Raw genomic sequence first — 17,476 nt, 5'->3', positions numbered from 1 at the left:
GGGCATCGATTTGTATGGACCACTTCCTCTGACTTCGGCTGGTAACCGCTGGGCCATCGTCGCTGTTGACCATCTAACGCGCTACGCCGAAACCGCCGCCCTCCCAGCGGCTACATCGCGCGATGTTGCCTCCTTCCTACTACACCGATTCATACTGCGTCACGGCCCACCCCAAGAGCTTCTCAGCGATCGAGGCCGTGTCTTCTTATCGGAAGTCGTGGAAGCCATTCTGAAAGAGTGCCATGCTGTTCACCGCAAAACTGCTGCTTACCACCCGCAGACGAATGGCCTAACCGAACGCTTTAACCGCACGCTCGGCGACATGCTGTCAATGTACGTCGCCGCCGATCACAACAATTGGGATGCCATTCTGCCCTTCGTCACCTACGCCTATAACACCGCCCCTCAGAGCACTACTGGTTTTTCACCGTTCTTATTACTGTACGGAAGGCACCCGTCGCACACCATCGACACGATACTTCCATACAAGCCGGATTCATCTGAGTGTGCGCCTATTTATGACACAGCCAGGCTCGCTGAAGAGTGTCGCGAGCTTGCCAAGACATTTACGACGCAGGAACAAGAGCTGCAGAAGAGCATTCGCGATGGCACCACCACTTCTGAACCCACGTTCCTCCCTGGAGCGCTCGTATGGCTCTCGGTCCCTACCACTGCAAGTGGCCTTTCTTCAAAACTGCTGCCGAAATACGAAGGCCCATACCGGATCGTCGAGCGCACATCCCCGGTCAACTACTTGATCGAACCCACTGAACCAGCTTCGGACATGCGCCGTCGAGGGCGCGACATTGTCAACGTGGAGCGCCTCAAGGCCTACTATGACCCACTCATAGTGACGAGCCGTTAGGTCGCCGGACGGCTCCCTTTTCGTACCCGGGGTAATTGTAGAAAAGCCTTGGGACATGGTAATGGGTTACCCTCTCCAGCGCCTTCTAGTGGGTCGTCCTCTTTGGTTGCTTGAAAAAGAACGCCGCTCGCGCAGAGAGTTCGTGCCTTGCCGTGACTGTCGCCATTACTCATTGTCGTTGAGTACTGTCTATTAAACACCTTAACAATATATATATATATATATATATATATATACCGCGTGTCCCTGCTATATTTAGCCAAGGGTTAAAAGCTAGAGCAATAGAGGCAGGCCACTGCAATCAGTTGCATATTGCTGACAGCCACCTTGCGGACTACAGAAAATTTTTGTTGTGTGATTATATACATCTTAATTAGAATAATTTAACTAAATTCATAAGTATTAAATTTAGGCAGGAAATGGGATTTGCAAAGTTCGACAGCGTCTTCTCAAACACCTACTGCATTATTTTCCATAAAGATTGTCTAGCTCACGTGTACCATTTTTTTCAATACGCGAAAGGTGCTTTCTGTCACGGAAATGAGCAAATGCGATTGTATCGGGCATCTATGGAAATATTCCTTGAGTGGGAAGAGTGATGGCGGTGGAAAGAGCTTACACTTATTCTTAGGTTGTAACCGACAATAACTATTTTCCCGCATGCTCATATCACGGCCAAAAACAAGTGCTTGACAGCGCGGCGGCGCACGCGTCAGCGGCTCACTTATAAAGGACGGTAAATAGCTTTCTATAGTGACCGCAAGCCAGGCCGAAAGGCCCTGACACATCCTAAAAACTTTCTCGTAGCAGCAAAAAAATCTCTACCAGCGCATTTTCACTTCCTGGTCGTCTTCGGGTAAGACACACACCAGATTTTTTTTTCAGATCACCTTTTCAAAAGTCATCTCTCGGAAAGAAGCGGCGCAGGTGCGCAATTAACTCCCACCGTTATTCGTGTTCCTCACTACAAGGTACTGATCATTCTGCCCTTCAGTTTTTCATTTCGAATTTCGCGACCACCAGTGTATGGAAGTATAGATTGGACGCTCCTCTGGTTGGACTCCACTGATTTCTCTTTATCGCTTTCTTCTTTCTTTTTTTCTGCCGCTACATCATCGCAGTCTGTGCCATTGGGAATGAGCAACTTTCATAGCAGTGGTTTCTAAGTTTCGCCCTGAGTTCCTTCGGTATCTAAAAATTTATCCACTTACCTTTCTTCCTATCATCAAAACGGGAATTACATGAACGCGAGTGCTATGCAGTATTGCGGAATGGGCGCCTCCATTCCATTCCAATTCCATTACGGGGAATTAGAACTGGCCGCAATTCCATTCCTTTTAATTCCTCGGAATAAAAAAGACTTAGCCCATTTCCACTCCGGGAATGACCAGGCAGTTCAATTCCATTCCTGTAATTTCTCAACGTAGGGAAAGGCATCTTGATAGTTTTATCGAGTTGAATGAATGCCCCATAAAGCTGATGCCATTAGATGTATTAAAGGGACACTAAAGGCAAATAACAATTTATGTCAGAGTGAAAGCTCAATGTATGACAGCGTCTGAAACGGCAATATTATCAACAGCAGGGTCCCACTTACAGAGAAATTAAGCTCTAATGTATCACACGATGAGCGCAACGAACGGGAAATTTCGGAAATGATCGCGATGACGTGAGAGAGTCCGACTACAATTAATCACTCGTAATCAAACTAGCTACAATAAAAAAGAGCCTTCCGTGCATCAAGAGACGTAATAAAATGCTGCTTGTTCGTTTCTGTTTGATTCATGGAAAAGAGAACCTCTTTGGCGTTGCCATGGGGAAGGGCGCGCGTCGTTCAAAAGTTCCGTTTTCGCCGAACTGCGCTTCGCCCGGCGCCCTTCTTCGCTCACGCGGTCGCGTCTCAGTGGTAGTTTCGGTATCGCGTACTACCGTGTGTGTTTTGCGCGCTTGTGAAAGTAGCTGTGACAGAAAGTTCGACAAAATGCCGCTTGCATGTGATGTTGCCGGATGCCCGAATGGTGCACGCCGCCAGTGCACGCCAGCGCGAAGTAAAGGCGGGCAACGTTGGGCACGGCAACAGTGACGTGACAAAGACCGCTTTCACGCGGGTGATTTGAAGTGCGCAGACGCGGCGTAGACCACTAAAACGTGATTTTATTTCAAAATAAGCACATCATTGGCACAAAAGTAGCACTACGATGTTTCTGGACCGCTATTTCAACAATCAAAGTCGACTTAATATTTGCCTTTAGTGTCCCTTTAAGAACTGCAAAAGTACGCAAAACACGTTACCAAGGTCGAGGGATAGTAGCTTGGTGACATATCTCGTGCAGTACAACCACCCTACTAATTCCCATAGGGGCTGTTCTTCCGCTATCTATACTATATGCATGGTCAGCATGTTTGAACGAATGGTGATGTTTTATTATTGTTTAAGCTTAAATGTGATAATGCTAAAATGACGACATAGCGTATTTTCATGCTGACAAAAGTACCGTACAAGGAGACTAAGCAGCTTTGCCAAGCGCCTGGAGCGGTCGTGAATATGGAGACAACTAAAATTTGGTTAATGGAGAACAACACCCTCTAGGTCTGCTGGCATTAGTTTGAACAGTACATAATATTTGTGCATAATATCAACGTGGTGACAAAATTGGAAAATGAGTCTAAACGTTCGGAAATGTTGCTGCGTGTCGTTCACCAACCGGATTCGTAAAGTAGATATAACGTACGAAATCAATAATTCAATTATTACCAAAGAATGTCATTATAATATTTGGGCGTCCATTTTACCGACAATGGTAAATGGAATAAACACATAGATATGACCCTGACAAAGGCGGGTAGAATGCTATACTTCATACGCAGAAATTTTAAGCAAGTTACACAGGCCGTGAAACAAACCCTCTATCTCATGCATGTAAGATCTATTCTGGATTATGCTTGTGTAATCTGGGATCCCCATCAGCAATATTTGATTGAGAGACTGGAAAAAATTCAAAATCAAGCAGCTAGATTTGTTAGCAACAACTATAATTCCTTTTCAAGAAAAACAGAAATAAAACAAACATTGGGATGGAAGCCACTAATGGTGAGGAGGCAGAAACGGCGGCTTAAATTTCTTCATAGTATTTACTACAATAGAAATGCCATTAAACCCCTTGATTATCTCTTAGCACCAACGTACGTCTCAAATCGACGAGGTCATTCACGGAAAATATTAGAATACCCCTACAAGACGCACTCTTTTGGCAGTTCCTTCTTCGTAAAAACAATACAGGAATGGAACCGTCTCCCGGACGATATCGTTAATGAAACTGATAATGAAACCTTTTTTTCTTCCCTCTAACAATGCCCACAATATCACTGCCAATAAGAATGATTTGTTGCCTCGAAGCGTTTAGGTGTTTAAAATGTATGACTGTGTCATTGTTTATAATTTGTGTAATTCACTGTTATTCGAGTGTTTTTTTCTTAAAAGTATCTTGTGTATCGTTGTCGTTGTTGTAACTATTACATCGATTGTTAACTGTGTTAACTACCCTACGCAATGCCTTACGGCGATGTAGGTGAAGTGTAAATAAATAAAAAAAACAGTACACCGCTCGGGCACCTTGTGCCTTTGCATCGAATACGGAACACTGGACCTGCCCGTCAGCACTCACGCTTGTCAAGCGCGCCTCGCAAGCGTGGATGGAGTGAGGAGGACTTTCTGTGTTCGCCTGTGCGCAGGTATGCAGTGTCTTCCTTGTCGCATAGGTTGTTTACGTGTGTCAGGTACTAAACTGCTCGTGAGATAAAGATCAGGATGTGCATAGAGTATTGGGTGATTTCGTCTGAGGGTATCAATGGCAACCAACGCGCAGGAATAATTTGTTTCTCCCTTCAGTATCTGCTGGGATAATGTATTTGCTTGTACACTAACTTATGCCTCGGTTTCTGTTTTACAAATTGGCAGATCGTTCACATTTTTACACCACGCCTACCCTTGGCTCTGGCTAATTAAAGGTGGACCTAGAGAATACGTTATGGCCTTTGACTTCGAAAAAACGTGTACTCAGGCCTACATGACTAATTTGAGCATAATATTACAGTAGTATCAATTAAGGATGTAGCAAAATACGTTCCTCCCCAATGCCTTCTTTGTTTGGCGATACGAACGCGGGTGTGTGCCGAGTCGTAGCGACCGAGCGAAGATAAGATGCAACGAAAAATGATAACGATAATAATGAAATGATCCCACCCCGGAGCAGTGGGAGTTCGGGCTGATCAGGTCTCAGCTCGAAACTTGGGAGCAACACAGTCCATGTAAGGACAGAATTGTAGTAGGCGCGTTGCTTATAAATGTACCGTGCTTGTAATCAGCCAAGCTATTTTGAAAATACCGCTTTATGGTTAAATTCAAGGTTCTGACTTACTAATGTTTGAAGTTTGATAAACAGCGCGTATGCAAAAACATGCTCTCTCTTTGGAAAAAAAGACGTAATTCCATTCCCATTCCACTCCTCCAAGCGTTGTCCCCATTCCATTCCTTTGACATTCCAGTCCGGGGTCGTGAAAATGAGGAATGATTCCGTAGTCATTCCAATTCCGGAGTGGCAACTCCGCAACACTGGTGCTATGTAAATTACTCCTTGATGTGCCCATTGTGATACTTACCTCAAGGGAGTCTTTCGTTCTTCCAGCCAGTAGGACAAGTCTTGGAAGCTCTGCCTTATCCCGCACTCTGCTATTCACGTGGGGTCCCGGCACTTGTTCCAGAATTGCGTGCGCATTGGTGCCTCCGAAACCAAAGGAGTTGACACCAACGGGACCACCTGAGAACGGTGTGGCCTTTGTCACAATTTCGATGGTACCGTCGTGCAAGGATGGAATGTCGGGGTTGGGCTGGTGAAAGTGTAGGTTGCCAGCGATGACTCCAGTCTCCATAGCCAAAATAACTTTGGCCAGCGAAGAAACACCTGATTAACAAGGGTGAAAGGAAACGCGGAGGAGCGAAAACGAAGTAAAACAAAATATTAATATTGCATGCATCATTGTCAGACAACGAACAGAAGTACCCAATGGAGGCACATATTTGATGTTCATGAGAATTCAGCGAGCCAATGAGACGGGTGTATGTACCGCCAAGGAAAACACTGAGCAAAAAAGCGTGGCGATGCATGACATGGGCGGTAGCATGTCGTTCGATTTATGCTCGTTTTCACTGCAACATTTAAAATTATCAGCAGAAATAATAATAATTAAAATATTTATAATATTTCTTTCTGGGCGTTATAAGAATAGCCTTTAATTATGTCATTTAAAAATACAAAAATCAGGCAAAAGCTTGGTTCTCAAACAAGCTCTGACTAGCTTAAACTATTACAAAGATATATGTACCTAACCTCAAGTCTGAATGAAACATGCCAAAATGAGGTAAAGACAATGAGAAGTGGAGTACGCAAAGCTCAGCTATACCAGAATAATAAAGGACAAAAAGAACTGGGGCTGCCACGCACTAGTGATGCGAACACTGAGGAAAAAAGATTCAAGGACGCTTGAGCGCCCCTTTCAAGAGTGGAACGCGATAGTGTAATTGGACCATGTTCGTATCGCCTTCCTAATTGCTAGCCTTATTCGCTTCTCGATGGAGACCTAAACCGTGCCGCAAGACAGACCAAAGTGCGGATGCTCTCCGCATATAATATCCACTCATGCGGCGCGACGAAACACGGCCGCACGGCGGGACGATGCCGTTTAAAAGCGCGCCTGCGGGCCCTTTCCGCCAATCTCGCAGGTGATGGTCGAGCCGCTGAAGAACCTTCGACATCTGCCTACCCCCCAACACTAAATGGCGAGTATAAATCTCTAGCCTTTGGTATGCGTGGTGGTCGAGCGGCTAAACGCATCCCGCCATGGAGCGAGCGGTCACAGGACTTTAACCGACGACTTCTTCTTGTTTTTTTATTTATCACTGCTTTTTTCGTCATTCAGCTGAATATCTAGGGAAGCGAAAAAGCTAACACAGACAGCGTACGAAGAGCGCATGTCACGGGTGCGCCACGGCGGGCGCCGAAAGAGTCCATGCTGTGACGTCATGCAGGCTTACCGCTAGGCGGCGCCACCCCTACTTCTCGAGGCTATCAGGCGCATGTCTAACGACTGCTTCGCCGGAGCTTGGTAGCTCAGGCCCGCCATGGACGGCGCACCGGCTTGGCCACTTGTGCATGCGCTTCAGCGCAAGCGCAGACCAGAATATTGGCATGCACCACAATCGCGCACTAACTGCGGATCACAAATGCTGCGCTCAAGATTACTCGGTCCCATAATGACCCAATTTTTAATAATATTGATAATGTGTCGTGTTTTTTTTCTTGCTATTCGTCATTTTTCTTTCTTTTTTATGCAACACTTTCTTGATATAATGCATAATGGTCTCCCTCTTAACCGCCATATTCACATATAATATTTAACCAGCTAGACGTGAGTTTCCGCTCTGATGCTTCTGTATTTTTCACTGGGCTTTGGGGCTGGTCGAGCGTTCATAAGTGGCTCTTTTCCCCAGTCACTGCAACTCTATTAGATTTGTGGAAAAAAATACATACATACATACATACACACATACATACATACATACATGCCAGCTGAAACATCGAAGAAAAGAGAGGGAAGCGTAAAAAGCCCGTAAACTCAGTATCGAAGCTACTGCAGCCGCCGCCTGCCTGCATTCTCTTTGTAAAAGCAATCGAGATATTCCTTCTGCTCGTGGAAGAAGGTTTATAACAGGTAAACCTCAGTCAGTGTTTTGCCACAGCCGCCGACGCCAGAATTTCTGTGACACGGTTTCTGTAACGACATCACGGTTTTCTGTAACGACATCACGGTTTTCTTACCAGAGGCCGCCTCGCTGTGACCCAAATTACTCTTCACAGATCCTATCTTCAGAGGTTCAGCTCGGTTCGGCTTGCAGAATACGCTGCTCACGGCAGTTAGCTCGGGAGGGTCGCCCACCTTGGTGCCTGTGCCATGAGCCTCAACGTACAGCACGAGTGTTGGGTCAATTTTGGCTTCGCTGTAGACTTCACGTAGAAGCTTTTCCTGTAACTTTGCTGATGGAGTAGAGATGCCTGTAATGTAGTGAAATAAGGATCAAGTCAGGTTTCCACGGGGGTTGGCTGCTAGTTGTATATCCAGTTAAATTAGGGCACCGTTTAGCACTGCCATTTGTGGACAGAAATTGGGGCAGTGATATCTTAGACTGCACATGTTCCTTAGGTGCAGCATTTTGAGCCACACAGCCTTAACCAACGCGGCGTAAATAGGAGGAGCAGACCGCTCGCACAATACGAGGTTCAAGTGATGCGCAGGGCGACGTAGATGCAGGAGAGTGACATTAGATGATAGGGGAATTCTGCGGCTTTGGCTTGCGGCACAAGAACTTGTGAGGAAAAGTATAAATGGCGTGGTGTATTTTCCCTGTACTTGCATAAAGCTTCAGCAGATCGGCGCGAGAGTTGGCTAGATTACCATGAAAACTCCACAGATGTGAAAGACAAAGCGCAGGTAAGGTGGCGTTGCAAGAAGCCACATGTCATCAACACGCAGTTGTCACAGCGTATATTTGGTAGGCGTGGGTGTTTTCTCGCCTCCATTCCATCCCTGTTTCATAGCATACATACTGCATACACACACGACACGTGGCTTCTCTCTATGTTCACATTGTTGAAAGAAAGCAGCAGCCCAGAACCAAGGACTTCGAACGAAAAGCTGTATTCAATTTCTACACAGTGGCTGTAGAACAGAACAGCGTCTGTAACGCTTACGAATGCTATATAAACCACTGATTTAAATATTCCACCACGCTGTCAGGCTCACGAACAACCATCGTAACAACCGGGAAGCAGCAGCCAAAGACCACATTGCCGCAAACAGCATTTAGGAAGACACATCTATGAGTCACATCTATGGTCTTTGTGCTTTAATGTGTTCTCACCTTCGCTTTTGTAGCCGTCAGCACTGATCTTGATGTGGGCGACTTTGGAGTAGATCCGACGAGCATGACGGGCTTGTTGAACGAAAAAGACACCCACAGTCTCGCTTCGGACGTAGCCATTAGCTGCATATTGATGAATGCTGTTAGCCCTGTTAAAACTGAGAAAGTTGATATTGTTTCCTACATATTTTTATGAAACGCCCTATATACGATCCGGAACAAATACGTAATGTATGCGAGCGCCCAGCGCGGTTTCCTAGCGGTGAGAAGTGGAACATTGTAATACCATGCTACCCGATCTTAAGAAATGAACACGTACTTGTTCACTTTGACCACCCTCCTCACAGGATGTACATTTACCGCAGCAAAGCAGTTTCACATCCATTAATTGAAATACTAAGTGATTGTTTCGCAGCGAAATTTCAATGACCCTATTATAGTTTTCGCTTCTCCAGGAGATGCACTGTGGGCTGCTTGGTAATACTTAGAGGTTAGGCTTTCCATAGTGCGAGTGAAAGAGAGTAGCAAAGAAGGGAGGCACACAAGGACACCTTTGTGCCTTCATTCATCCTCTATTTTACACGCGCTGTGAAAAACCTTTTGAACATTCATTTCTCCGAATGTAGACGTGAGGGAAGTATCAAAGCATTTGATACTTCCCTTGTAGCGAAGCCTTGGAACATAGTAATGGGTTGCTCTCTCCAGCGCCTTCTAGTGGGTCGTCCTCCTTGGCTTCTGAAAGGACGCCGGTCGCACAGAGAGTTCGTGCCTTGCCGTGACTGTCGCTATTACTCATTGTCGTTGAGTGCCGTCTATTAAATACTTAACAATTTGGTGGAGAGTGCTGTGCTCCCATTCATTGCCTGTCACGACTCGGGGCCGAAGCACAAGCTTCTCCCAAGATGTGGCATGGGGTTGGGCCTCTGGTGTATGGCTCGCGCCAATCGCCGGTATGAAAGAGTCAAGGGCCTTCTCCAATCAAAGAACACAAAAAAACTTTAACAATGAGTTAAACAAAGAAAAAGATATTCCCAATCGAACAGAACAGTTATCTAGAATACAAGGGTGAACTAATTATAGATTCCACAATTATTCAGATAACTGCAGCATGCATGAAAATTCAAATATGTCAAGACACTGAGCAGTATAAGATGAATTACCAAACAGCAAGAGCCCAGCAAATAATTCGAGTCCACAGTCCACTAAGTTCAAGCGAATGACATACGTAACCGGGCGCAGCAGCGTCCTTCGACACCGGCCCGGAGCATAAGTGACCCTTGGAACTGGCGAGGCGGGTCGGCGGCGGCTCCGCGATGACTCGGGGTGTTGGGTTTTCGGCGTGTTGTTTGCTGCCTTGCGCCCCGGTAGTCCTCCAGCGTGGATTTCTTTTCCAGCGCAGAGCAGACTGATGAAGCATAGGCAGGGGCTGTTTTTTTATACGTTTCTCCGGGCGCCGGTTCCAGCTTCTAGTGTAGTTTCGACGCATCCTTGAAATGGTGAAGTAGGCACTAGTTGCTACCGTGCATGGTTCACACTTCACTTTCGGTGTCCTTCACGGGCGAACCATTAACTCACACACAAAACACCAGTCACGCGGTCGCGTAGGCGCAGGTCTAAGACGTATGTCGGATGCAACGTCCCGTGGTTCAGATTCCGCTGTCGGTGACCTTTACGGCAAGTCCTTTAACACTATACAAACAAAAGCACATGATCTGAAACGTGTCTCGGACACAACGTCCGGGGGTACCAGACAAAAAACAAACAAAAGCACATGATCTGACACGTAATTCGGATGCACGTCTTAAGGCTCAGGCTCTGCTGGCTGTGACCTTAACGGCAAGTCGTTCAATACTAGACAAAACAAAAGCACGTCACGTAGCTCATATTTTCGTGTTAAGGCTCAGGCTCTGCTGGCGGGGAGCTTCACGGCAAGCAGACAAAACAAAAACAGACAAAATAAAAATGAACAAACAAAAACACATGATCACGCACGCAGCTCGGATGCTCGTCTTACGACCCACGCTAACACACACTAAGCTGTGCACGTACGCTCACGGCAAACCATTTTTAGCGAAGAATTACAGCGCTTTCGCTTTGGGCGTAAGGGAGAGAGAAAAAAAAAAAGAAACGAAACCCTTTTCATCACGTACCTTAGGACATTATGCGCAGGCAATGTTAAGCATATGCGACTTTTGTGACAATGCGCTTGGAGCTTCGATCTCGTACCCTGCCTTCTACCATGTCTCAGGACGCCGCCCAGCAAACGCCTCCTCCCGCAACGACCACATGTCCCGGTGTCCCCCGTATACGCGATCCACCTATCTTCATTGGCGCCGGTAGCACCGACGTGGAGGACTGGCTCGCAGCTTACGAGCGCGTCAGCATACCCAATAAATGGGACGAAGAAGGCAAGTTGAGCAACTTGGTATTCTACCACGCGGGAGTAGCGAGCTTGTGGTACAACAACCACGCGTCCGACTTTGCGACTTGGTCCGATTTCAAGACCACCGTCGTCAGTGTTTTTGGCCGCCCAGCAGTTCGTAAGCTGCAAGCAGAACAGCGCTTACGCGAACGAGCTCAGCAGTACGGGGAATCTTTCACAAGTTATATCGAAGACGTCCTCGACTTGCGTAAGAAAGCCAACGGAACCCTCTGTGAGTCTGACAAGATCCCGAACGTAATGAATGGCATTGACGACGATGCCTTCACCATGCTGCTCGCCAAAAACCCTGACACAGTGGCCGAGGTCATCACGCTGTGCCACAGCTACGAGGAGCTTCGCCGGCAGCGTTCGATGACCCGTCACTCCCATCACGCGACGCAGAGCTTGCTGGCTTGGCACCAATATCTGACCAGGCCGCGTTGCTGGCAGAAGTCAAGTCATTCGTGCGCGAGGAAATTGCACGCCAGTTCTCTCTCCTGGCCTTTGCCCACCCGCCGCAGTCCAACAGTCGTCGACCACCCTTCTTCCTCCCATCCGCCGAGCGATTGAGCAAGAAATTGTGGAGGTCATGCCTGAGTACCTCCAGCAACCTCCGGCTCCTGCGCCCCAGAGTTACGCTCGAGTTGTCGCCAGGACGCCCCAAGTAATTCCTGCGGCTGCCCCAATGAGTTACGCCGAAGCCGCCGCTAGACCTCCGTTCTTTGAAGCGGGTGTGCCGGCTACATATGCTGACGCCACCCCTCGGCCCCGACTGCAGCCCACCATGCAGTCATTTCAGCAGCCTCCCCGTCAATCGGGTCATGAGACATGGGTGGGACCTGCCCCGGCGAACCGATGGCGCACACCCGACAACCGGCCGGTCTGAGATTATTCACGGTCACTGACCAAGTCGGATGAGATGATCTGACGTTTCGGAACCGCATACGGGTTCCTTGTTCACTGAGCAGGACTCGAAGTCGTTGTCGATTATGTAGGCAGAACGTGACGCAACGAGCATGCGTACACGGCAGGCATAGTTCCTGGTGTCCTGTTCATTGTAGCTGGCGTCGACTGAATGATCAGTGATTCCAGAAGCCGGCGTGACGACACGTTCTTTTCCTTGGCGATGATGGCGGCGTTATCCCAGTCAATGGTATGATCATGTGCATGCGCATGCTCAGCGATGGCGTTTGTCATGTGATTGTTTTTAGTCACGTCACGTTGGTGCTCTTTGATGCGTCGAGAAAACTTTCCTGTTTCGCCAATATACACTTCATGGCAATCAGCGCACGGTATTTTATACACAACACCTGGAAACGATTCACTTGGCAGCCTGTCTTTCACATGGACGAGCTGGTTCCGGAGCTTGCTGGTCGGGACGTGAGCAATGCGCAAATCGTATTTTGAAAATACGCGCGAAAGTGCCTCGCTGATACCTTCGACGTAAGGTATGGCCGCACGTGCACAGGTAGTCACGTTGCTCTGTGAGCTGGATTGAAGAATCCGCTTCTCAGTTTTCGAGATGAATCGATAAGGATAACCGTTGCGGTTTAGCTCCCGATGGATCGTACGTAGCTCTTTCTTCAACGCATCATCGTCTGACAAGACCCGCACGGCGCGTGTCACCAAGGATGACACTACGGACGTCTTATGGCCGATGGGGTGATGCGAATTAAAACTGAGATAACGACCTGTGTGTGTGGGCTTCCTGTATACTGAGAAGGCGAGGGCGCTCCCATCCCGGCGCACCTGAACGTCCAAAAAAGGCAGCACATTGTCATTATCGTGTTCAACCGTGAACTGTATGTTCACGTTCTGGGCGTTCAGGCAGTCCAAGAAGCGTTGGATGTCTTGCTTCTTCAAAATGCAGAAGCAGTCATCGACGTACCGGTAAAACACTTTGGGGGCCGCAGTGAACGTTGCCAGGACCTTTCCTTCCAAGGCTTCCATTACTAGATTGGCCGTGGTGACTGATATTGACGCTCCCATTGCTGTACCATGTGTTTGCTGGTAAATCTTGCCATCGTATGAAAAATACGTGTTGCTGAGACAAAACTGCAGCAGCTCGCTAAGTTCGGGGATGTCGAAGGGGGTGCGACCAGGAAGACCACTGTCTGCTTTAAGGGCTTCTTCGCACGTGGCTACTGCCAAGTCCACCGGGACACTTGTAAAAAGTGACGTGACGTCGAACGAGACCATAGCGTCGTCTTCACTCAGTGTGACATCCTTTAACTTAGCAACAAGAGCAGACGAATTTTCGATGTGTGTCGACGTCTTACCGGCTAGAGGACTCAACACTTGGTGAAGGTAGCCCGATAGTCGGCAGAGCGGTGATCTGGTGAAGTCGACAATAGGTCGAAGTGGAACGCCAGGCTTGTGGACTTTTGGCAGGCTATACATTGCAGGGGCTGAACCGTTAGTGCAGAGCAGACGGTGTAGAGACCGGCGTGGTGCGGAGGAACCAACCTGAAAAAACTGGCCAGTAGTTTTTGCAGCTTAGTCTGTAGTCGGCTTGTGGGGTCGTAGGCTATAGCAGCATACGTATGACGGTCACCAAGGAGGGCCAGCATTTTCTCGTGGTAGTCGTTCTTGTCCAGCAAGACCGTAGCATTTCCTTTGTCGGAGGGTAGAATGGCGATGCTTCTGTTACTCCGTAGGCTCCGAATAGCTTGCTCCTCGGCTACCGACGAGAACGTCATTGTGCCGCACTTCCGCAATCCCGAAAGCACGCCAATAACACGGGTGCGGGCTTCTTCACGTACGCTTGAGGGAAGTTGGCTGACCGCACGTTGTACTGCACAGATCACATCCCTTGGCCTTGGTTGCGCATCCGTGTTGAAATTCAATCCACGAGATACCTCAGCTTCCTTCTCGGATGGAGTGTAAGAGGACAGGTTGATGACGTCTTGTGCGTCTTGTGACACATCCGGTCGGAGTGCTTGCAGTTTCCTGTCTTGTGAAGCTCTATGAAAGCCTTCCCTCGTAGTTGCGGCAAAGTTTGCATGCAGCTGCACCTCTAGAAAGTTATCTGGCATCATATGCTCAAGCTGCCGGCGCGCAAAAAATGTTTGCGTCTCCACCTTCCGCACCTTTTCACGGCACTCGAGAACACGTGCTTGTAGCAGCTTCCGCTCAGCCTGACGAACAATCTGGTGGCCCCATGATGTAGCGACTGGTCTTCTCAATCGCAGACTCCTTGGCATCACGTCCTCCCGTTTACACGTGAGGTTGAAATCCAGATGTGTCTTGAAAGCAGCTATTTTTGAACTGAGCGAAACAAATCGACGTATCTTCGTAACGGCGTCTTGTCCAAAAGTGCTCCGGTAAGTAACGTAGTCAAGAGTTCGACGAAAGTTCGTCTGGTCAGGCATTGGATGAGATGATTCACGGTCACTGACCAAGTCGGATGAGATGATCTGACGTTTCGGAACCGCATACGGGTTCCTTGTTCACTGAGCAGGACTCGAAGTCGTTGTCGATTATGTAGGCAGAACGTGACGCAACGAGCATGCGTACACGGCAGGCATAGTTCCTGGTGTCCTGTTCATTGTAGCTGGCGTCGACTGAATGATCAGTGATTCCAGAAGCCGGCGTGACGACACGTTCTTTTCCTTGGCGATGATGGCGGCGTTATCCCAGTCAATGGTATGATCATGTGCATGCGCATGCTCAGCGATGGCGTTTGTCATGTGATTGTTTTTAGTCACGTCACGTTGGTGCTCTTTGATGCGTCGAGAAAACTTTCCTGTTTCGCCAATATACACTTCATGGCAATCAGCGCACGGTATTTTATACATAACACCTGGAAACGATTCACTTGGCAGCCTGTCTTTCACATGGACGAGCTGGTTCCGGAGCTTGCTGGTCGGGACGTGAGCAATGCGCAAATCGTATTTTGAAAATACGCGCGAAAGTGCCTCGCTGATACCTTCGACGTAACGTATGGCCGCACGTGCACAGGTAGTCACGTTGCTCTGTGAGCTGGATTGAAGAATCCGCTTCTCAGTTTTCGAGATGAATCGATAAGGATAACCGTTGCGGTTTAGCTCCCGATGGATCGTACGTAGCTCTTTCTTCAACGCATCATCGTCTGACAAGACCCGTACGGCGCGTGTCACCAAGGATGACATTACGGACGTCTTATGGCCGATGGGGTGATGCGAATTAAAACTGAGATAACGACCTGTGTGTGTGGGCTTCCTGTATACTGAGAAGGCGAGGGCGCTCCCATCCCGGCGCACCTGAACGTCCAAAAAAGGCAGCACATTGTCATTCTCGTGTTCAACCGTGAACTGTTTGTTCACGTTCTGGGCGTTCAGGCAGTCCAAGAAGCGTTGGATGTCTTGCTTCTTCAAAATGCAGAAGCAGTCATCGACGTACCGGTAAAACACTTTGGGGGCCGCAGTGAACATTGCCAGGACCTTTCCTTCCAAGGCTTCCATTACTAGATTGACCGTGGTGACTGATATTGACGCTCCCATTGCTGTACCATGTGTTTGCTGGTAAATCTTGCCATCGTATGAAAAATACGTGTTGCTGAGACAAAACTGCAGCAGCTCGCTAAGTTCGGGGATGTCGAAGGGGGTGCGACCAGGAAGACCACTGTCTGCTTTAAGGGCTTCTTCGCACGTGGCTACTGCCAAGTCCACCGGGACTCTTGTAAAAAGTGACGTGACGTCGAACGAGACCATGGCGTCGTCTTCACTCAGTGTGACATCCTTTAACTTAGCAACAAGAGCAGACGAATTTTCGATGTGTGTCGACGTCTTACCGGCTAGAGGACTCAACACTTGGTGAAGGTAGCCCGATAGTCGGCAGAGCGGTGATCTGGTGAAGTCGACAATAGGTCGAAGTGGAACACCAGGCTTGTGGACTTTTGGCAGGCCATACATTGCAGGGGCTGAACCGTTCGTGCAGAGCAGACGGTGGTAGAGACGGTGGTAGAGACGGTGGCTTTGCATGCGGTTACGCCGGGCACGTGGCGCGTTATTTCCATCGCGTGCGGCGGCCTCAAGTCGCGTCACCGTCACCAGCCAGTCAAGCCGTGCATTCTACGACCCACCTCCAGCTATGTCACCGACGTCACGCCCCCCTCTAGCTACTCGCCGCTCTCCGTCTCCACGACGTCGCTCACTGTCACCCATGCGGCCACGTTCGGGCGCACGAGAGCAGAAAAACTAGTCGTCGCAGTCCAGGAGGCAAGGGCTGCGACGCTAGTGTGAAAGTCCTCAGCGAAGTTCATCTAATGTAATCGACGTGTTTGTGGACGGTGTTCGCGCATCGGCCCTTATCGATACTGGAGCCGCTGTCTCCGTTATGGACGCAAAACTTTGCCGCTTTCCGAAAAGTGATGACGCCACTTTCTGGGATGTCCATCCGTTCCGCGAGCTCCCCAAGTATTCATCCTACGGCAGTATACACTTCCCGCGTCGTCATTGAGGACGTTCTGTACAACGTCGAGTTCATCGTAATTGCGGCATGCTCCCACGACGTCATCCTGGGTTGGGATTTTCTCTCCCGCCACGACGCCGTAATTCGTTGCGCAGCAGCCGAAATCGAACTCTCACCATTCTAACATTTGACGCCGGCAGACAGTCCATCGGCAGTGAGCAAGATCCTCTTCAAAGACGATACGAAAGTGCCTCCAAACTCGTCAACGGCTGTGTCGGTCTACTGCGCCGGTCTCTCCGTCACCATTACACTCCTTTCTCCATCTGACCACGTATGCACTAGCGAAAGGGTTGCTGGTAGTACCATTCGCGACCGTGCGAATCACTCAGGGCAGCACCGCTACTTTTGTTACCAACCCATCGCCGTACATTGTTACGTTGGTTCTCGGGGAACGTCTCGGCAGAGTGGAACCCATTGAAGACGCACAAGTTCTGGAGGCACCCGAGGACTCGCACTCTACCAGTTCCCGTACCCTCAGTGCTGTTTTCCGCGTCTGATTCGTCACTCGCTTATGTATTTGGTCCCTCTATTGCTGACAACCTTACGTTGGTCCAGTGTTCCCAGCCTATGTGCTTAATGGATGAATTTTGTCAGTCGTTTGATGTCGGGCAAACTTCCCTCGGCCGCACGTCCGCTGATACGCATCGCATCGACACTGGCGCCCAACCACCACTGCGGCAATGCCCATATCACGTTTCTCCCCCAGAACGTCGGGTAATCAATGTGCAAGTGCACGATATGCTTCGACACGATGTAATTCGGC

The 17,476-nt window shown here is 48.8% G+C and overlaps 1 protein-coding gene across 1 annotated transcript in view; it reads right to left on the bottom strand.

Moving 5' to 3' along the window:
• LOC119391860 (fatty acid synthase) overlaps positions 1-17,476 on the bottom strand; it is a 507,973-nt gene that overhangs the window by 470,063 nt on the left and 20,434 nt on the right. Inside the window, exons 4-6 of the mRNA XM_049415427.1 lie at positions 8,841-8,963; positions 7,741-7,974; positions 5,525-5,826 (exon numbers count right to left, since the gene is read on the bottom strand). Of these exons, the coding sequence (XP_049271384.1) occupies positions 5,525-5,826; positions 7,741-7,974; positions 8,841-8,963 (659 nt within the window). The remainder of the gene's footprint in view (positions 1-5,524; positions 5,827-7,740; positions 7,975-8,840; positions 8,964-17,476) is intronic.

The sequence above is a fragment of the Rhipicephalus sanguineus genome, chromosome 4, assembly GCF_013339695.2.
Source record: "Rhipicephalus sanguineus isolate Rsan-2018 chromosome 4, BIME_Rsan_1.4, whole genome shotgun sequence".
In the NCBI taxonomy this organism is placed as follows: Eukaryota; Metazoa; Arthropoda; class Arachnida; order Ixodida; family Ixodidae; genus Rhipicephalus; species Rhipicephalus sanguineus.
The sequence above is the reverse complement of the archived record's forward strand: the minus strand, read 5'-3'. Positions and strand labels throughout refer to the sequence as shown.